This window comes from Rhineura floridana, chromosome 11 (assembly GCF_030035675.1).
Source record: "Rhineura floridana isolate rRhiFlo1 chromosome 11, rRhiFlo1.hap2, whole genome shotgun sequence".
Lineage (NCBI taxonomy): Eukaryota > Metazoa > Chordata > Lepidosauria > Squamata > Rhineuridae > Rhineura > Rhineura floridana.
In genome coordinates, this window is record NC_084490.1 from 10,150,816 (window position 1) to 10,173,838 (window position 23,023).

General features: G+C 41.6%; 1 protein-coding gene across 1 annotated transcript; it reads right to left on the bottom strand.

Annotated features, from left to right (window-relative positions):
* Positions 1 to 8,670: 8,670 nt before the first annotated feature.
* Positions 8,671 to 21,233, bottom strand: LOC133367311 (vomeronasal type-2 receptor 26-like). The gene is made up of 6 exons (XM_061591411.1): positions 21,034 to 21,233; positions 18,586 to 18,874; positions 15,577 to 16,437; positions 14,953 to 15,180; positions 11,392 to 11,518; positions 8,671 to 9,569 (listed from the first exon to the last, which is right to left on the bottom strand). Exons 1-6 carry the CDS (start codon positions 21,231 to 21,233, stop codon positions 8,671 to 8,673), a joined length of 2,604 nt encoding a protein of 867 aa, XP_061447395.1.
* Between the last annotated feature and the right edge of the window lie 1,790 nt (positions 21,234 to 23,023).

Below are 23,023 nucleotides of genomic sequence, written 5' to 3' on the forward strand. Positions count from 1 at the left end.
CGCTCATGTGCAGCAAACTGCAGGGAGCAGGCTGTGTTTAGCATGGAAACTTTATCAGATGCGTTTTACAGATGAAGTGACTATGACAGAGCATCTGGCTGAATTTCATAGATTAAATGCTGAGCTGCAAGATAGAGGAGTGCATCATAGTGACATTCAAATGGTCTATATACTGTTATCTTCATTTGATCAAAAATGGGATGTCATGGTCTCGAGCTTGGAGAGTTTACCAGACGGAAATCTAAATTTGGGCTTTGTAGAACAGAAACTTCAACAAGAGTGGAATAGAAGACAAGAGAGTAAGAAAACTGAGTTAAAAGAGACTGTGGCTGTACAACAACAACAATATCAAAGAAGCAGGCAGGAGAATAAAATATGTTATTTTTGTGGGTCCCGAGGACATATGCAGAGACATTGTTTAAGTAAGAAGAGAAATAACAGGGACTTTGAAAGTCAGAGAACAAGCGTGAACTTTGTTACTAAGGAGGACAATAAACTAATTAACTCTAAGTGGCTTCTCGACAGCGGAGCGTCTAATTGCCTGATCACAGACTCTAGTTTATTTTACACTTCAAAGCCAGTGCAGGAGAAGATTTATCTGGCTGACGGATCGACTCAGGACGCAATTGCAAGAGGCACGCTCAGGTTGAGTAATTTGGGAACTATATTGACAGATGTGTTATTAGTTTCTGGTTTAAAATATAACATTCTATCAGTAAGAAAATTAGCTCAAATAGGTTGCAAAATTACATTTGAAGGGGATAGATGTTTTGTGAGAAAAGATGGTGAAATCTGTATGCAAGGGAAATTACAGAATCAAATGTTTATGGTTGAGTGCACTCTTGATAAACCCACGTGTGCCTGGATAGGAGTAAATAAAAATAAACATGAAAATTGTATACATGAATGGCACAGAAAATTGGGACACGCACATTTTGAAAAAGTGAAAAATACTCCAAAGCATAGTCAAGATTTGAAGTTAACACATTGTGAGCATGTAGATGAATGTGAGGTGTGCTATAAAACAAAAATGACTGTGACTCCGGTAAATAAGAGCTGTGAAAGCACGACCACTAAACCCTATCAGCTCATACATGTGGACTTGGCTGGACCTTTCCAGTGTTCAAAAGGTGGAGCAAGGTTTTATTTAGTGATTGTGGATGATTTCTCCAGATTTACACATGTATTCTTATTGAAAAAGAAAAGTGAAGCAGAAGAGAAATTAAAGGCATTTATACAGAGGACAGAGACACAATATGGGGTTGTTATCAGGAATATCAAATCAGATCAAGGTGGGGAATTTACCAGTAATTCATTTAAAACATATTTGGAAAAGAAGGGAATAATACAAAGTCTCACTGCTTCCTTCAGCCCATCCTCCAACGGAACTGCAGAGAGGAGGAACCGGTCATTGCAGGATTCAATGAGAGCCATGCTAGCAGATGCAGATATGAATAACACTTATTGGGGTGAATGTATTCTGTACACTGTTTACATACAGAACCGCCTTATGCACAGAGTAATAGGCATGTCTCCCTATGAGAAACTGACTGGAAGAAAGCCCAGGGTGAAACACATAGAGCGTTTCGGGGCAAAATGCTGGGTACATATTGCAAAACAGAAAAGGCATGGTAAATTAGGCTCAAGAGCTCAGGCAGGGCGCATTTTGGGATTTCAGAATTCATATTATAGAATTTGGTTGCCTGAGAAACAACAATTAGTGTTAAGCAGAAGCATAAAGGTAATAGATAAACCTTGGAGAGAGAGTCAAACAGTTATATTAGATAGTGCAAGCAAGCAGGAAACAGCAGATGTTCCTTTTGGACAGCAAATTCCATTAAGAACTGCATTGACTGATCTTATTCACAGTGGCAAACGTACTGTAAAAAGGCTGAGAAATGAAGACATGGCAATGCAAGATACAGAAGTGCCAGGTACTAGTGCAGGAACAAGTGCAGACACAGGTGCAAGTCCAAGTAAAATAGAGAGTGAGGAAGAAATGGAAATAAATAATGTTAGAAGATCAGAAAGAAAAATGAAAGGACAACCACCTCAAAGATTCACATTTAATGTCACACAACAGAATGATGAGACAGATGAATATCCTGTAGAATGGGAAAAAGAAGGGCCAATAGACAAAGAAACAATGGATCTCATGTGGAAGTTTTGTATTGAAGAATGAAATATAAATGTGTTATCAAATAAAAGTGAACAAAACTCTGTAAAACTTGTGTGAATAAAGAAATAAACAAAAACTGAACTGAAAATGTACATAGAAACTGTAAGAAAACAAACCATGTACTGATATGTATTAGAATGAAAAAGTTAATATTGTAGAAATGTATTGTAGAAACATGAAGTTTTGTAATCTGTGAGTCTCAGGTGGGGGCTGTTGGACAGTGAAGCATTATGTGAGACTCACAGACAGGGTTTATTAGCAGAGAGAGAAAACCTGAAGCAGAAGGGTTAAGCTGGAAGAACAGAGCGCCAGGTTTCCAAGGTCAGCAGCTGGCTGGCAAGCAGATAAGAAGGGACTCTTGCAGAAGCTCTATGTGGGGGAAAAGTCGTTTGTTGAGAGAACTGTGTCTAATGTCTTTGCCTAGTAAAGACTCTTACAAGAAACTTGCCTGGCCTGGCTTATTTACTGTTCTATGCGACACTTGGATTTCTTCCTTGTATGATCTCTATACGCACGCACCGACATAGTCTGGCTTGAATGGCCACTCACTTGGCTAAACTGGAAAACCAGGAGTTTCAGAGATGAGAATGATCAGCACAGACTTATGAATTCCTGTCTGTTTCTAGGCCTAGCTCTGAATGGCACAGGGGGTATTAATATCTATCTTGAGTCATGGTTTGTTATTTTGCTAGCTATCACTGGAATTTCCCATGAGATTTGAAGAAGTAGCTGTAATCATAGTTGATTTGATAATTATTGGGGAGATAATCATCGGTTCATTATTCTCACTATTCATTATTAACACAGAGAATATGTGTTTCTCACTTTTTGACAGACATCTAATCCAGCCCTCCATAGTGGTGAAGCAAGAAGCCCAAAGGTTTCTAAAAGGCCACCAGAAAAGAAAGACATTAAGAAGCAGACCAAATAAACAACAGAATGTTTTGTTCATTTTTCAGCCTCATGAAAGGCAAGATTGTGGTGGAATTCCAGAAGAAAAATGCCATCCTGATTCAGGTCAATTTGGCCTCAGATGGTAATGGCACCTTCAAAAGGGATTTGTTTGCTCATCTCAGTTCATGGGGCCATGGGATAATTGGAACCAATGCATTTTCTCTGGTATCTAGGACCCAAAATAAGGAGAATTCTTCCACAAACCAACTGGCCTATGGCTAAGTGTGCATTCCTTATGTTGGCTGCTGCCTGGTTTGGCTTAGCAGAGCTATGAGGCCACTGCCACAGCCACATCCCTTATGCACATACTGTCTGGGGTGGAACTTGGGATCAGGCAGATCACTGCACCAGCCTGGAGATGACATATCAGTCGGGCCTGGGTTAGGCCCAATGCCATCACATGACTGCAGTGGGGCCGGCTCTTTGGCACTGGAAAGTTACATCTGGGTTGTTTTTCATTGGCTGCAACTGGCAGAAGGGCGAGGTCCATGTTAGCAGAGTAATGCTGGCATCACTTTGCAGGTATAGGCTGGCAATCCAACCCTTCTCCCAGCCGCAGTGCAGGGAAAGGTCAGATTGTGCAGTAAATCTTGCTAGAAAATGAACTTACTTATTAAATGAGGGGAGGGGAACACCCACCGTTCTTCAAAATATAATGACTTCCATATCATCACCATCATTTTCCTTAAAAGCAAGGGTAATCTGATTAAAAAAAAAAAGGCCAGTTATATCCCACTTTTCTTCCATGATGGAACTCAAGATAGCGTATATGTGATTCCCACATTGGTGCACCTTGTTTTCAACCTGGCACTGACCATTTTATGATATAACAATGTATTTAGACTCAGCAGGATCTCACGTCAGAATCTTGGTATTTGAAAGGCAGGCTTGTTTACCATTCAAAGAGGTCTATATTTGTAGGTGAGATTGAGCCTAATATTTGTAGCTATATACCTGGAATATCAGCTATGAGTCTAGTGGAATTCAACACAATGTTTGAAGGCCTACTTTGTTGGCGTGTGTGCGTTGTAGCGTGAAACAGCATACATTACGTTGGAGTTAAGTTGAGCAAGAAACTTCTTCAGAGCATTTAAATCATGTAAGAGTCTTTACTAAGACATTAAGGCTTTTCAGCAGTTTCCCCCCCCTTCTAGCTCTACAGCACATCTCTCTCTCAAAAGCAAAAGTTAAGACAGCCTCTCAGTTTAGAGGCATGGTGCAGAAGGAACACAACTCACAGACTCTGTTAGAACTTTCCCAGTCTATATCTTGATGGTTACCATAACAACGGCCTTCACTGTCCGTTCCCAGACAGTGCAAAGACATAACTCCTCTTAACTTTCAGACTTGATGGAAAACTACTAGGCCTCATGCCAACATACTTAACTTGTGCATAGGAAATGGAAGAAGGAGGGCTCATCTGTAACCTTTGAACCTTGACATAGGACAATTCCAGTTTTTCAAATGACCTAGTTTATCTACTGGTGCAAAATGTACCACCTCCCTACCAATAAATATCTTGTAGGCATATTAGACCTTCTTTGCTACTACATGATTTACCAGTCATCTTTTAACATTTGAGCTCTGGGTCATATATTTTGGTGTCTTTAATTCTCCGTAAATTGACCTGACCAAAGTTGGCTACATGTGCAGATAATGAGGTGGTGAATTTAAAAATTGCTGTTTATATTGAACTGGCATGTTTTAAGTGCAAACGTTAAAATATGCATAGACATTTGGGATTGACAACAGGGTTATAGATGTTTCTGTGAATTATGAGGAACTGACTGGCAATGTTCACACATTAAATTAAGTCATTGTTTCTAGCTTATTATAGTTTACCATAATCTATATCCCCTAGTGCGTGCTAGAGAAACAAACCAGGAATCTGTAATTTAAGCTTGGCTTCCCATTACATTTGAATTATGGATTGTGGCTTGTTTCTCCCTAACAAGTCATGATCATTCACCAACATTAAGCCAATTAGGAGAAAAAGGTGCGAGTCATTATAGTGTGTTATAGTGCAAGTCGTTTCCGACTCTTAGGGTGACGTCTTGCGACGTTTACTAGGCAGACCGTATATATGGGGTGGGATTGCCAGTTCCTTCCCCTGCCTTTCTTTACCCCCCAGCATATGCTGGGTACTCATTTTACCGACCACGGATGGATGGAAGGCTGAGTGGACCTCGACCCCTTTTACTGGAGATTTGACTTCCTCCTTCCGTTGGAATCGAACTCCGGCCGTGAGCAGAGCTTTGGCTGCATTACCGCCGCTTACCACTCTGTGCCACGGAGAAGGAGCCCTTATTTGGACTTCTAAAGGTGAATAAAGACTGACAATGCCAGAGATTATGCATGGTTTGCCACTAGGGATGGGATTTGGTAGCTGATTCCTATCTGTTTGAATTCTGACAGTCTGGCTTTCAGTACTGACCCACCATTTTTTCTTCCAAATTGTTTTCGCAATTACTGATTTGCTTTTTGTCCAGTGAAAAAAATAATGAAATTGCTAACTAAAATGCTGATGAAAATACTTCTGCTGTAGGCACTTCTTCCACCACCAATTGTTTTCTATTTAAATATCAGTTAGGCAGCTAATCACCCATTAATTCTGTCTCTTGCCTCAGGCTAACTGCTGTGCTGCTTAACAAGGAGTATTTCCTTCCCCCGTTTGCTATTCTTGTTGTTTTGCAGTACTTTCGATTGTCAGTGGTGATTGTTGTCACCTAGACAGAAGTTAAGAAGGAAAGCTGATTACAAAGAAAATGAAGTAAAATTAAGAACAGGTTGTTGTTGTTGTTTTAAAAAGCATGCTGATGACAGCTCTGACCCACCACAAAAAATCTATGCTGCTCTGAGAACAATACAGATTATCAGATTATGTAAAAAAAGTGATCAATCCAATGTAGTGAATATTTCCCCATCTCTATTTGCCAATGGTAAACCCCCTCTGAATACCGCTTACCATGAAATCCCTATTCATAGGGTCACCATAAGTCAGGATTGACTTGAAGGCAGTCCATTTCCATTTCATTTGCCACTATGCCTGTCATTGCCTCTGTCTGTGCCCTTGGGGCTCTCTACATGCCACAGCCTCCCCCAGATCAGTGGCCCTGATCTATTGCTGTACCCACTACTGCACCTGGCCCCACCCCCACTGGAATGTGGCCCCCAGAGGGTTGCCCACAAACAGATGGAGCCCCCTGGTTGAAAAAAGTCCCTCTCACTTGCTCTAAAATACCTGATTATAGTTGTGGTTGTTGGAAAAATAATGGGAACTAATGAATAGAAAAATAAAATATATACAAAAACGAGAAGAAATTTCACTGTTGCCATTCAATTCAGTTTCAAGTAGGAGATTTTTTTCTAAATTTTAAGTATTAATACAACCAGTGGGAATATAAGAAGCTGTCTTCTGTTGAGTCAGATCACTGGATTCCTGCATTGAGCAGGGGGTTGGAGTCTATGGCCTTATAGGTCCCTTCCAACTCTATGATTCTATGATTTTATGATTCTATGATTGTTCCTTCTAGAGAAGTTTCATCTACACAGACTGGCAGTGACTCTCCAGGATTTCAGGAGTTTTCCCTAGCCCTACCTGGAGATGCTGGAAACTGAACCTGGGGACCTTTGCATGGAAAGCAGGTGATCTACCACTGAGGCATGTCTCTTTCCCTATTCCTAAATTGTACATCACTAGGAGGTTCAAACTAACATGATTAAAAAGCAAACAACAACAAAAACACCACCAAGCCATATTTTGAATTTGGCATGTACCTTTTTTGTTAGCCTCAACCAACACTGGAATGTGGCTTCCCCAAAAAAAGGTTGACAATGCGAGGGAATGCAGCCAGTCCAGAGAAATATTGACTACACAGTCTGGCAGTGGCTGTCCTTGTGCAAACATCATTGGATTCAGCCCATTATACATACTGTACCTATAGATAGGTAGGGATGACTCCATCAATCCAGTTTTTTCCCCCTCAGTTTCTCATTTTTTCAATCTAAAATTCAGTTCTCTAAATTTCCACCTTAGTTTCTGATTAGTTTTCTTTTTAAAGTCCTCATAAAAATTTGTCAGTATTTTTGTGTACATTTCTTGTAATGTAAACATTTTTGTAAGTAATCCCCCTAATATAATGCAGTTTTGTATGATTCCACCAAGAGATACATTTTTATACAGACATTACCTAGTATATGCATTTTTGTACATAATACTTGCTTGGAGGACTACACTGCAAATTAGAACAAGTGTGAATTTCAAATGATGGATGTGTTTTGGATTGTGAATTGTTTCAATAGGTATGAATTATTACTGAACTGAGTTTCTTGCATATTTCTACCTATAAGGTGGGTAAAGACTCAGAAAATTTAAATCCCATTCAGAAGATTTAAGGAAGATCAAGCTATCTGCCAACATTGCTACTGACTACTAAAGACATTTCAGTGAACTTTCTGGCTCCAGTTTGCAACACTATGAAGCAAGTTTATGTTTGCTCCTAGATTACATTTGCAGTTGAGGGGTGAAATAAAACACAGAGACATCAGCTTGGGTTGAACAAGGGCCACTTTATTAAATTACAGTAAACAAAACCCAATTTAAAGTGACCTGCAGAAGGAAACCTAGGTGCGGGAACTATCTATAAGCAAGTATCTTGCCATACAGCTCTCGGGCGACCAGCCCCTGCTGGGGCAAGGGCAAGCCCATGTGCTTACCCCTTACCCCGGCCACACCTTGTAGGTGAGTAGGGGGACCTTCCCACGTCATCCCCACCAGGGGCCGGAAAACCCTTAGGTAGATGAGATAAGTTGGCCCCAGAGGCAGCCCATATCCTGCCCTCGAGCCGAAAAAGCCCTGACAGACAGGCCTCCGGAACCGCCAATCACCTCCAAAGGTACCTAAGGGGGGCATCTAGCTGTCCTTACCTATTTCCTTTCCTGCACCTTCCCATACCAGTGCTATAATGATCTGCCCACTAGGTCATTAAACTTTCAATATGTCAAATTAGCCAGATTAGCCAAAACCACCTATTGATCACAACGCCCCCTAACTCGATCCCCTCCCACTCCCATAGTGTGGAGCAGGGGAAAAACTTGCCCGCCAACAAGGGTGGGCAGGATAAAAATTCCTACTCGGCCCCGAAGCGACCCCTAGGCACACCATAAAAGAGGGAGGGTGGGGTGGGCATCGCACACCAAAGAGGAAGGTAGGAGGGGCAGCTGGGCTTAAATAGGCCCATAAGCTCCACCCCTCCATGCTGCACATCACACGTGCATAATAGTCGGGACTCACGATATTGCCCCATTGAAAGATGGAGGCAGCAGCTTCGCCCCCATCTGCAACTATGCCTCGCTCATCAACTGCGCGGCAAGTGAGGCGTCATTAAGTGATTTTATTGCATTTTTATCCCAATGAGGAAATATAAACCACAGCAAGGTTGGGGGGGGATGGGATAACCAAGCTAAATTACTAATTGACTAATGAGTCACATTATACCACAAACTATTGGCTGGATAGAACTCATAGAATCAATTTTTCAGTTCCTTCTTATCAGAAGACTTCTGTTTTTTACCTCAGGTCTCATCACAATGACATAGCATTTGGGGGAAAAGATGCAAGCCAATAGCCCAAAACTGGAGGACAAGATAGAGAAGATCTCCACAGCCACCATGTATTTCCCCTTGCTACTCAGATAAGTTGGAATAAAGGACAACCAAACACTGCAAAACACTAACATGCTGAAAGTGATAAATTTGGTTTCATTAAAAGTATCAGGCAACTTCCTAGCTAGGAAAGCCACAGTGAAGCTGATGAAGGCTAGGAAACCCATGAAGCCCAGGACACAGTAGAACATGATAGCTGAACCCTCATTACATTGCAATATGATTTCTTCATGCATTGTGAACATGTCAACATCTAGGAATGGGGGAGTCGTTGCCAGCCAGATAATACACATACATGCTTGGATAAAGCAACAGGAAAGAACAATGGTGTTGGTTAATCTTTTCCCCAACCATTTTCTCATGCGGGAGCCTGGCTTTGTGGCCATGAAAGCAAGAACCACAGTGATGGTTTTGGCCAATATGCAAGAAATAGCCACTGAGAAGATGATGCCAAAAGCAGGCTGCTGAAGGAGGCACATCACTTTCACAGGCTGACCAATGAACAGCAAAGCACAAAGGAAGCAGAGCAGAAGGGAGACGAGGAGAGTGTAGGTCAGGTTCTGGTTGTTTGCTTTGACTATGGGAGTGTCCTGGTGCTTAACAAAGACCCAAAGGACCAGTACTGTCATGAAAGAAAAAGAAAGTGCAAGAATGGCCAGGCTTATCCCCAAAGGTTCACCATAAGACAAGAAGCTGATCTTTTTTGGAATGCATACATTCTGTTCAGGGTTTGGATACTGATCTTCTGGACATTGAAAACAAATATCCATGTCTGAAAAAAGGGGGAAAATGGTTTTCTGTCTGAGGCATTCATACAGTAATCAGATCTCACTATTACAATGAGGACAACAATATCAAATACTGGCCTGGTTTACACATTACTTTAAACCATATTTACCTTATCTGTGATTTAAAGGTAGAAGCACACTGTGCTGGTACATGGGGCTAAAATTGTTTCCTTGCAAAAAATGAACTGTAACCAAGATTTGTTCTTGGCTTAGCATTCACAGTTTATTTGGGAGAAACAATCTACAAGCCTGGGTTCAGATGTAAAGACAAACCATAGCTTGCCTTCTGGCAGTGTGGCAGTAGCAGAGAATGAGCAAAACACTACACTGTATCCTCATGGATCAGCATGCTGCACATTTATCTTTAAACCATAGTTAAATTTAGCTATGGTTTAAAGTGATATGTAAAAAAGGCCACTGAAAGCCTTATTGTTCAATCATATTTTCAAGATGTGATACTCATGCCTATATTAGTATAGGTCATACTCACAATAGATCTATTTAAATCAATGGACTTAGGCCCATTTATTTCAGTGGGGATACTCTGACTTAGTTGGATATCATCTACTAAGAGTACACACATCAATGTTTGCATCAACAACTGTCACCACTATTGAGTTGCTGGGGAAAATAAATGTTTATGCAACAATGTCCAAGTGCTGGATATATTATGTAACAGGAGAGGATATTCAGGCCTCTAGTTTGTGTCTAGAACCCTGGGGTTCACCAACAAGACAGAGGTGGAAGATAGCAGTATCAGAACCAAGGTCACATAAATTTCTGGTTTCATCTCAAGAGTCATCTTCAGCAATGTTTTTTTGTTTTCTTTTGAGGTGGAGGAAGAACACTTTTTAGTTGTTTCTACAATTAGACCAGAGAGCTAACCTTTTCTGGCCCAAGCAACCCATTGACCCTTGGCCAACTTTTGGGGTCTGAATGCCAGGACAGTTATTAGGGATGGGATTTGCCCCATGACCAGTGATCCACTCCACTGTGCTCACCCTGTAGCATCAATTCCACCATGGTCAGCATTAAGTTAGAAATAAGGCCTGCAGCCTGTTGCTTCCTCTTCCTGTTCCTCCTCCACAGTCCGGCCTACTCCAGGAGGCTTTTGCCATGGCAGCTACTCTATCCTTCCACCAGGGGAGGGCCCTTTCTGTCCTGCCTTCTCCTTCTCCATGATGCTGAGGGTGAGCAGAATGGAGTGGATTACCGGTGGTGGTGCAGATCCTAATGACTGTGTCCTGGCATACAGACCCCAAAAATTGCCCAAGGATAAATGGAGAGCTTGGAAAAGTTACTTTTTTGAACTATAACTCCCATCAGCCCAATCCAGTGCCCATGCTGGCTGGGGCTGATGGGAGTTGTAGTCTAAAAAAATTACTTTTCCAAGCTCTGGAATGCAGATCAGTGACAGGCAAATCCCATCCCTAATAGTCATGCAGATTAGCTGGGGAGTGGGAGCTATCCTCCTCCTCACTTATTATGTGATCAATCTGATGACTGAGGAAGGGGTGATTTTCATACCCAACCAGTGGACATTCGGCTGATCAGAATGAATTAAACTTATTTCTCCACCCCAATACTGTGTTTATTTTTCTCCTTTTTGCCACCACAAAAATCAGTGGAGTTGTGGCAGAAATAAAATGGTGGGAGAGGAACTTCAGGCCCATGGGTTGTTGGTTAGTCACCCTTGTATTAGACAATTTGGAATCAGAAACCCTAATTGATCTTCTGGAAATCACCCACAGATATATCAAGAGATACTAATCTACCTTCGGCCCAGCAACGCACTATACAACTTACCTTTCTGGTCTGAGATCTTCCCTTCTGGACATGGGGGGCAATCATAGCAGCAAAAGGGCTCCCCTTCCTTCTTTCTCTTGCTATGACCTGGTTGGCAATTGTCATTACACAGAGAAAGAGGCAGTGCCTGTCCATGAAAGAAATAGGAGAATGTTTTAACACTTATGAGGAAAAAATAATCTGGGAGTTTGCATCTCAGTGCTGCAACTATGTTTATGATATGCAGAAGGTCTCAGGTTCAATCCCAGGCATCTTGAGGTAGAGCTGGGAGAGTCCCTTGTCTGAGACCCTGTAGGGCCATGGCCAGACATGGTAGACAGCACTGAGCTAGATGGACTAAAGATAGACTAGTTACCCCACCTTTACCACATCTCTGGAATCAATTTGTTCTTGTATTCCAGACACGAGTCTGGGAAATACATATTGACATCCACAATGTTAGGTTCCTTTTTCCATGCAAACCTCTTTTTTTGCTACCATGAGCTACACTGTGACCTATTGTCTATATTGGACTCTGTTTATGTAAATCACCTAAAGGGTTTCTTTCTTTGTTCATGTTTTTTTAATAAAAAGCATATACTTTTGACATACAATCTGAGTTTCAAAAGCCAGTTTCAAAAATCTATACACAGAGATCGTAAGAGAGGGCTAGTTAAAGATTGTACGCCAAAGCAAGAAAGGGTAACAAAACTAAACAGAAATATAGGGCTACATGTTCACACCAGTAACTTGGAAGGCGATCTGGTGGGTATTTTGAAGTCTACTAGTACAGCCAGGATGAGTAAGGTAAGTCGAGAAGGGCTTCAAATGAATCAAAGTTGATTAAGTATCTACGAAGTCTGCTCTGCTGGGTTAATTTTTCTTGCAGTGCAAGAGTCCAAATTTTCCTCCACCAGCCATCCGATGTAAAGACAGCACTGTGATCCCAGTGGTGGGCCATTTCAATTTTTTGATTAAGTGCTATGTAAATCTTGTGAAGGGTATAAGTAAAAATTAATCATTGCACTCTTTCACAGAGGCATGAAAAAAAAAAGAACCTAAGAAAAGTCCTGCTGGATCAGGCCAAAGACCATGTAATGCAACATCCTGTTCTCACAGAGGCCAACCAGAGGCTAATGGGAAGCCTGCAAACAGGACCTAAGTGCAACAGCACTCAACTCACTCCCAGCAACTGGAAAAATGGAAATGGACTGCCTTCAAGTTGATCCCAACTTACGGTGACCCTATGCAGAGCCGCCCCTAGGCACCGGGAAGCGGAGCAGTTGCCCCGGGCCCTGCGCTTTGGGGGGACCCCGCGCTTGGCGATCTGCATATAAAAGCAGCAGCCGCGTCCTCCTCACGGCCGCAGTAGCGAGCTGAGGGGAGCGTAGAAATGAGCCGGGAGGAAGAGGTGCAGTGGCGGTCTCCTGACAGCTGCGGTAGCAACCCAGGAAGGAGAAAACCTCACAGCGAGAAACGCTAAGCGAGTCTACAACAAAGGCTGCATAAAAGGGAGCCACAGCTGAAAAATACAAAGCTGTCGCCACCTCCAGCAAAGGCAGCAAAAAAGGGAGCCGCAGCCGTAAGCTCCTAGCAGCCGAAATACAAAGCCTCTGCCACTGCCTGGAGGAAAGGATATATAGAGAGAGAAAGAATGTGGGGGGGGGCAACTATGCTTTTGCCCCGGGCCCCACACATGCTAAGGGAGGGCCTAACCCTATGAATAGGGTTTTCATAGTAAGCAGTATTCAGAGGGGGTCTACCATTGCCTCTCTCTGAGGCTGAGAGGCAGTGACCGGCCCAAGGTCACCCAGTGAGCTTCATGCATGTGTGGGGATTCAAATCCTGGTCTCCCAGGTCGTAGTCCTGCATCTTAACACCACACTGTATTCAGAAGCATTTGTTGTTGTTACATGCCTTCAAGTTGATTATGACTTATGGCGACCCTATGAAACAGCAACCTCCAATAGCATCTTTTTCTACTCCCTTCTGTTTTTCCCAGCATCATTGTATTTTCTAGTGAATCATGTCTTCTCATTATGTGTCCAAAATAGGATAACCTCAGTCTCATCATGTTAGCTTCTAGTTATAGTTCTGGTTAAATTTGTTGTAACACCCAGTTATGTGTCTTTTTCGCAGTCTATGGTATCCACAAAGCATAGTGGAGGTAGAACATCATTGTCATGGGTAGAAGCCATTGATAGCCTTATGATCCCTGACTATGACTAATCCTCTTGTACAAATGGGGGAGGGGCAGTTGCTGAGCCCCCTTTGGATCTGCTATGTGCTCAACATGTATGTTCCTAATTGGAGCTCATATGAAGATAATGTTAAGGATATTGGATGAGCAGAATCCAGTCTTATGCATGTCTATGCAGAAGCAAGGCCCTTTGAGTCAGATGAGACTCCCTGGTAAGTGTATATAGAACCGGACGTTCAGTGACCTGACCCTGCAAAGCAGAGATGGGGAATCTAAATCCCAGGGGCCAAATGCAACCCTCCACTTCTCTGTTTGCCCCTTGGGATTCTCCCTAGTCCATTCCCTCTCCCCAGATCACACCACTCGCTGTTCCTGCTCCATACTCTCCTCAAGTGCTTTTGCCTGGCTTGAATACGTCGTTGTACTGTGATAACAACTTTTGGTTGCCTGGATGGAGGTAACCTCTGACTTTTGTGTGGCTGAACATCAATAGATCTGCCCATTTTTGCCTCTGGGCCTGCCCGTCACTGACATGTGGCCCCTAGAATGTTCCCCATGTGGTCATGTGGCCCTCAGGCTGAAAAACATTTCCTGCTCCTGCTTGAAAGTAATGAAGAATCAGCATTATTCCAAGGCCAAATGTAAAGATGAAAATTATACCTTTCCTTTGATATAAGAATTGGCAAATAAAAAAAGTCTGGGGTCAATTAGCAGCTATTTCCATCTTTTCTATGCTTCCTCCTAGTGCCTGATAGGCAGCTAGTATTTATGGAAGCCAGTGCTTGTAGAAATTTGGAATTTTAAGTTTGCCTCTGAAGAAGGAACCTGTGTTCTTAAATGTGTTGACATGTAATGGCATCCTATGAACTGTCAGCTTGGAGAACAACTTTCTCCTTAAAAAAGAAAAAGAAAAAAGAAAATGAGGGCCCTTTTTAAAAAAACGTTTTATTGATTTTATTTAGTAAATCCCAACTTTTTTAAAACAAAAAAGCAGGATTTACAACAATATAAACATCTTGGTTCCCCATGCCCCCCGAGCAGACACATCTATGGTTATGAGAATGAAGAAAGGAGAAGAGAGCTACAACTCTTGCAGAGGTATTAGCAAAGAGTCATAGCATCAACAGTACAGGCAAGTTGAGGCCAAGATCCAGATTCCATGTTAAGCATTCTAGATTTTAGCATATAGTTATGGAGGTACATTTTACATCTCTAACCTTATCTGTTTGACAGAACAGAGAGAGCTGCATTCAGAGAAGGTTCCTCCCTCAGAAGAATCTTCTTTTGATCCAGCCCATAGACAGAATAATTTAAACGGTAATCAACATTTCAAATGTCAAGGGGAAAAAATTAATACACCCCTAAATGGGCAAGGATATTACCTGATTAAATCTGCTGGGCCATGTAATGGCATCCTTACAAACAGAAAGTCCTTTGTCTGAAGGAGTCTGTGGGTCTGTCTTTCCAACTTTGACTCTCTGAAAGGACTGGTTTGGGAATGTGACCCAGTTAATAATATCAAATCCAGCTAGTATTTCACCATTTTGGTCAAAGGACACCTTTTCTCCAGCACTGTTATTAAACGAGACATCTCTCAGTAAGTAGTAGAACTAAATCAGTGGGGAAAGATTAAATTAAGATATATATTTAAAAATGCATTACTTAGATGGATAAGAGCATAAAGGAAACATTTTATATATTCTAATATATAAAGCAAAGCAAATAACTAGTCCTTTGGAATTGATGCAAGAAACCCAGAAACATAGTGAGAATGTACAGAACTCCTGCGCACATGCCAACCACTGGAAATGTTAGCCCTTTGCAGATGTGAGGCACACATGGAACATTCATGTGGGGTAGCTGTAGTGCCTGTAAGAGATTCAGTAGTGAGATATGAAAATACCAGGTCTGGTAGACAGACAACTTTCTAAGATAGCTGGGTGTTTGAGGTTGTTGTGCCTGTAGACATGGTGAGCTTTCCTGCCTTAGTTCAACCAAGACATTACCTTCCATGGGTGTTGATTCAGAAGTTTCCATCTTCCTTCATCCATCATTGTTCTTTGTTGAAGTGTAGATGACTGCATGGATTGCAAAGCATGTGCTACAGCATAGACAGCATTGTAGATGCTGTAACTATGGCCAGTCATTCTCATTTCAAAAATAGATTCAGGAAGAGATTCCAACTTTTCCTCACCAGTGCAAATTTTCCCAACCTGTTGGTCTATGATAGAGGTGGGGAACTCACAAAGAAATGTCTGCTTCCAGAAGTCCCTGATAAAGCCATCTTCTTTTTCTGAGTAAGGGTTTCTAATCTGAAGAAATTTCTGGAATTCTAACAGCTCCTCTGAGTGAATTGCAAAGGAGAGAGCACCATGGATGAAGTCTATGGCCCAGTTTCTTTGAATGGGCAGTGATGTGAAATCCATTTGGGCAGTCATAATCCAGACTTTACCTTTTATTTTCATTTGTGTATCCTCAAATTCTGACAAGTGGTTCAACATTCTTAAAACCATTATAGTATGAATTTCACCATGTATGATCAACACATTGGCAGTGCTTTTCATGATAACTTGTAGTATTCCAAAACTGTCTTGAATCATTCCAGTGATGCCACTAGAAAAAGTTATTTGGGGTAGTTTCACTATGAAGTCGTAGCATACACCCCACCGGGTATAAACGGGAAGCACCTTTTGCACAAAGCCCTCTGCACTGTCATCATCTAGAGTTATCACACCAATCCAAGTCCACCTAAACTGAAGCAGTAACTTAAGGATCCCTCTGTATTGATGTTCCCCATTTGGGAACATCTGGTGAAGTAAAACAGTTTGCATACCATTATGTGTTACTGAAGCAGAACCATATGCAACCTTAAGAAAATGAAGGAAAAATTGGGGAAGGGAAGAAAATGTTTCCAAAATTAACTTTGTGTGTGACTGTGTGCATGTACCTGTCTATAGTAACAAGGCCTTTAAAAAAATATAAGTACTAATGCTAGGCCAAGATTTCTGAGCCATTGGGGGGGCTGGGAGGGAGATTTGTGCTAGATTGGGGATGAAGATAAAATGCTTCCAAAGACTGTGGATGGGCAGGATAAATTTCACCAAAATTCTCAGGGTATGAAGTGGTTCCCCCCCTTTTTATTCTGTGTATCAAATAAGACAAAGAGAATAACATATCAAAATTCTAATTGATAGAGTCATGCAAGGATACAAATTTCTTGCCTTCATATTTGCTAATCAAATGGCAAAAGAAGGGACAAACAAAAGAAAGCCAACATATCAAGGTCTGTTTTACTGGTCTATATTTTAAATCTACACAAATGGAAACAAGCAGACTTTTCTTCCTTCCAAAATGTACTTATAGACTGTAATCTTCATAAACATCTTCTTTCTTCATTGACCTACCGTTAATTTTTTAAAAAATCATGCTCTGCCTGAGAAAATATGTGCTGTGGTCAACATACTTACAACTTGAACTGCACACCGGGTTGTATTCAACAAAGTACTATTCAGAGTGGAATGGAAATGGACTGCTTTCAAGTCAATACCGACTTATTATGACCATATGAATAGGGTTTTCATGGTAGGCAGTATTCAGTGGTGGTTTACCATTGCCTCCCTCTGAGGCTGAGAGGCAGTGACTGGCCCAAGGTCACCCAGTGAGCTTCATGGCTGTGTGGAGATTCGAACCCTAGTCTCCCAGGTCATAGTCCAACACTGTAACCACTACACCACAGTGGCTCTCAACTACTCAGGGCAGATCCATTGAAATTAATAAAACAGTCATACCCATTAACTTCAATGGGTCTGCTCTGAGTAGGACAAGTGTTGAATATCACCCATTCCTTCCTGACTTGTCCTTTAATTGTTTGGGGGATTCACTGGAATCTCCTAACCCACTATATTCTTAATGCCTACTATGATATCTAACCAATATCTTTTAACTCAGGACATTCACACCATTAAAGATCCAGCTGTTTGGGTAATATCCAGCTGAGTCATACTCAAAGTCTGAGTATGACTATTTCACCCTTTACATTTCCCTCCTTTGATAATAGCCTTTTCAAAATACGTTAATGGCCTTTTGTGTTTTACAACATTGTGGATATAGTTTTTGATTTGTCAGCATTGGAAAATGGTAACTGAGCAACAGGATTTCTCTCTGTCTCTTAAATGCTGCCTTAAATGTGTTATTCTTTTGTTTTGTTTTGCATTTTTAAAAAAGCCCTCATGGCTCCAAATCTTTCCATGGAAACTGTCCACCTCAGGAAATGCTAGGAGAATGGTAAGTCTTTTAAGAGCACAACGTATCCCACTAGGACTTTGAAGGCACAGGGATGCAAATGGAGGATGGCATACAACAAGAGAGGCAGGCAAAACTACAGAGAGCTGTATCTCTTTCTCACATGCATAACAACAAGAAGAAATACTTGCCCACATCTAATTAAAACAAAAAGAGAGCACCCCACCTTGACAATTTTGCAGAAATGTCTTCCTTCCCACTGAAAGCTACAGAAACCCATTCCCCAGACCTAGCCCAAGACCCTCTCTCATTTCATGTATAAAAGCTGACCAGACTGGCAAATGAATATTACTTCTACATTGGTGATGGGACAGCAGCTACCTCCTCACCTGAGGGCAAAAGTCCAAGTGCTAGGCCTCCACCATTTTCTTGCTGATACACACACACACACACGAGAGAGAGAGAGAGAGAGAGAGAGTCTGTTTTGTTCTACCACTAACATGTATTTCTTGAAATGTACTGTAAGTTTCTTAAGATGTCTAACATGGCTCTAGATAATGTAAAGAGGATTTCCAATCACATATTGCTGACCTTACATACCAAAAGTGAAATAACTGTGCATTCTTTTTTAAATTGGAAATTGACCATGCAGTACCATGTAAGGTGTGCTTCTTTAGTTGATTCATACCACTTTCTGTCTCTATAGCACAGCACCACATCTAACAAGTCAAGATAGCTGTGAATGAATTTGAAACTCTGATGCTTCATCTTACTTGGGGAAACTTGTAGGTGCCAAGAATAGTTGCCATTTGGAGAAAGATGTTGGAGCTTGGTCCCCCAATGACTGCTATCAAATTCTTCTGCATGTCGCACTTATAATTAGGTGTGAATCCCTGAGAGGAGAGAAGTTCCAATGAGGCACGGTAGGCCCATGTTGCACTGAAATGGCTGTTATAGATTTGGAAGCCAAGGGAGACATTGGATAAGATCTGGGGATGTTCATTGATCTCCTTTACAGCAAATGCCAAGGCCAGGATGTGCTGGTAGGTCTGAGTCAGTACCCTGAAATGATACATGCTGCATTACAATACAGAATAAGTCAAAAGTATTATTATTATAGTTTATTTATACCCCGCCTTATGGCCAAAAGGCCCTCAAGGCCGCTTACAAGAAAAACACAAATATAGAAATACATCAATAAAACAATACAATACAAAAATTAAATAACAAATATCAAATATCAATTAAAGATGTGTTTAATAACTACTAACTAGACTGTATGGCCACAGACAAGGGAATCTAAACAGAAAACACAGTACTGGACATCTGACTTTCCCAAACAGCAAAAAATGGCACTGTTTTAGAAGTAACTAGTTCACATTGTGGATACGGGAGGAATTCATATGGTCTACATGTCACACTTTGCTTACATATTGCAATCCAACTCCCATTGGATTATATACTTCTCCAAATTTTGTAATGCATTTTCTCTGCACAAAACAATTGTGTACAACCCCCCCCACATTTTACATAAACACTGCATACAATATGTATATTTTACTAGCAAATGCATCCAGTGTGCACAAAATGAGTAAAAACCCATATAGTGGGATGGGATGGATGCAGTGGGACACAATGGGATGCCAGGGGAAGAGACAGAATGTACCTATGACTGAAAGCTGGCAAGACTGAATTGGTATGAAATTAGCTGTTCCGCCCATCCTAGTTCACACACACATACACACAAAAAGATAAAGAACACTGAAAACAAGCTTAATATTGTAAGTATTTTAGTGTCTCAGTCATTTACTGACCTAGCTCAGATAATATGTGATCTGTGGTTTAAATGATAATTGAATAATAATGATAATAGACTGGCTGCATATGTGTTCCAGTCATGACAAAGAAGCAAAGTTTCTAGATATTCTAAATGACTATTCCCTAGATCAGTTGGTCATGGAACCGACCAGAGGGACGGCAACCCTGGACTTAATCCTCAGTGGGGACCGGGACCTGGTGCGAGATGTAAGTGTTGTTGAACCGATTGGGAGCAGTGACCACAGTGCTATTAAATTAAACATACATGTAACTGGCCAATTGCCAAGAAAATCCAACACGGTCACATTTGACTTCAAAAGAGGAAACTTCACAAAAATGAGGGGATTGGTAAAAAGAAAGCTGAAAAACAAAGTCCAGAGGGTCACATCACTCGAAAATGCTTGGAAGTTGTTTAAAAACACTATATTAGAAGCTCAACTGGAGTGCATACCGCAGATCAGAAAAGGTACCACCAGGGCCAAGAAGATGCCAGCATGGTTAACGAGCAAAGTCAAGGAAGCTCTTAGAGGCAAAAAGTCTTACTTCAGAAAATGGAAGTCTTGTCCGAATGAAGAAAATAAAAAAGAACACAAACTCTGGCAAAAGAAATGCAAGAAGACAATAAGGGATGCTAAAAAAGAATTTTTAGCACCACGACCACTGACTCCTTCCCAGCACTGTCTACCAAACTATCTAAATGACGGGCGATATCCGCAACCTTCGCACCAGGCAGGCAAAACACCTTGCGGTCTACACGCCCATCACACACCCCACTGTCTATGTTCCTAATGATCGAATCACCCACTACAAGGATCCCTCCACCCCCTGGAGATATATCCTCGGCACGAGAGGATAGCTGCTCATCCCCCAAGGAATGGGTCCCTTGCTAGGCTTACTCGGGAGTCTTTGGTGAGGTCCCTTACTGAAAGCTTTTTTAAAAGCCCAAGCACACTATGTCAACTGGATCAAATCTATCTGTATGCTTGTTGACACTCTCAAAGAATTCCAATAGGTTAGTGAGACAGGACTTTCCCTTGCAGAAGCCATGCTAGTTTATTTAGTTTTATTTATTAGATGTATATCCCTCCCTTCCTCCCAGCAGGAGCCCAGGGCAGCATCCAGTAGTAGTTCTGCTTTAGAAGGGCTTGCTCTTCTACATGCTTGGTTAATTTGTCTTTAATAATACTTTCTACCAGATAATATTCTTTCTGCCTAAATACTGTGACTTGCCTTGAGTGCACTGGCAAGAGAGAGAGAGAGAGAGAGAGAGAGAGAGAGAGAGAGAGAAGACAGCAGATAAACACAGTTGATAAATACATTAACAACATAGCAACAACAAAAACTATTAGGAATGGCCAGGCATGACTGATGTATGATCTCATTTACAAAAGACAGCTCCTTACATGACCTCATCATCCAGTTCCTGAGAGGGATGTCTCTCAAATGTTATTTGGTTAGAAAAGATGAAGATCTGAGAAATGATGCCACCGATTGTGAGGTTGCCAGACTGAAAATATTTGTGACGAAAAGCAAGAGGGTCACCAATGTTGCATTTAACAATGGCACCTTTGCACACGGTCTGAGGCAGGAGCACTAATACCATCACCATAAATACCATCATTTTTTTGATGTGTATATAGTCATCCTTTGAGATACCAATTCATCTTTTCCCAGATTAATTCAAGTGTCCCTGTGCTGCAGCACAGGCTAACTCGAATCCCACTCATGTGGTCATTTGAAGGCAGAATTCTACAATGCACAGTATCAATGAGCAGAGTGTTGGATGTGGAACCCTCTTCCTTCAGCTTTCAGTGACATGAGGAATATTAATAGCAGTCTTCAGTCTTGAGTCATACTTTTCCTAGTAGCCATTCAAACTCTCCAGGGATTCAGAGAACAAGCAGAAATAACCATGTCATTACACTGACAGTTGCAAGGGACCATTTAGAATTACGCAGAATTACAGGTTCTCTGCAAAAATGCAGAACAAAACATGTTTATCATATCTCAGCGAAACTCTTCTCTTTCTCTTCTCAGTAGAGGGAGACACAGGGTTGCAGTGACCCACAGCAATGCCGGGGGGGGGATAAAAACCTTCAAAAAGAAAAAGAAAACAACAACAGAAAACAACCATTTTGAAAGGTATTAAGTTGGGGAGGGGCCATAGCTCGGTGGTAGAACATCTGCTCTGCATGCGAAAGGTTCAAAGTTCAGTCCCCGGCATCTTGTGGTTGGACTGAGAATGTTCATAGTCTGAAATCCTGGAGTGCCACTGCCAGTCAGTGTAAACAATACTGGGCTATATTAAACAATGGTTAGTCAGCATAAAGCAGCTTTCTATGTTCCTAATTTGTAGAGGTGTGCCATTTTTTCGAAACTGGTATATACTGCAGAATTCAAATGGAGATATCAATTGTCATGACAATAGATGCTCACTGCCCAGTAAAGGTCAGTTTCAGAGCTTAGAGATGTTCCTTCACCCAAAATTGCTGCTGGACACTGAAGTGGCATCCTTAGATTGGAGTGCCTTTGTCCAGATTGGGTTGGTAGGCCAGTTGTCTTTGTCCTCACCTCCCCCCCCAACACACTCCAAAATAAATGACCCTGTCATATTTATCCATGACTTAAGAGCATCCGAGTTCAATCATTATTTTGGGTTGTATCCATTATTAGAGCAGGCCTATTGAAAATAATGGGTATGAGTAATTTAAGCCCATTGATTTTTCAATGGGTCTACGCTGAGTAGACTTTAATTGGATATTCCTATTGTGTCCTACTTAGGGATGCCTGTGAAAAGTCTTTAAGAAATAGCACCAGAGCAGAACATAGTGGCCAAGCTGTTGACAGAGGACTGACAAGAATGATCATGTTAGCTCTCCGCTGATTCACTGACACCAAATGTTGTTTTGGACACAATTGAAAGTTCTGCTTTCAAACTTTAAAGCTCTAAATAGAATAGGATCCAGCTATCTCAAAGAGCTAATCCTTCCATATTTGCCTTTCATTTTCTTTTTTTAAACAAAAAAGCTTTGTGGCTAATTCAAAGAGAGGGTTAGCAGCTCTGCACCCACAGAAATGCTGCTATTTGTGTGGCAGGAGCATGTTGCGCCCCCTTTAGCAATAGGAATAACACAGCCAGACACAGGTTTTGAGTGAAGCAGAGCTGCAGTGTTATTGATTAGAGCAAGTAAAGCGGGGTTGGCATGGCAGTAGGGCAAGGATCCGCTTCATTCCAGCAGCCCTTGCTGCAGGAATGCTGAGTCAACCCAACAAGCAGTTGGGAACTACCCTTGGGAGTTGGCCCACTTTAGACCCAAGTGGCGTATGAAACCAAAGCATCTGTGGTCTGCTGACCAACTAGTGGGAGGGGTTGTGAGCTTGTTGAGGTGACGC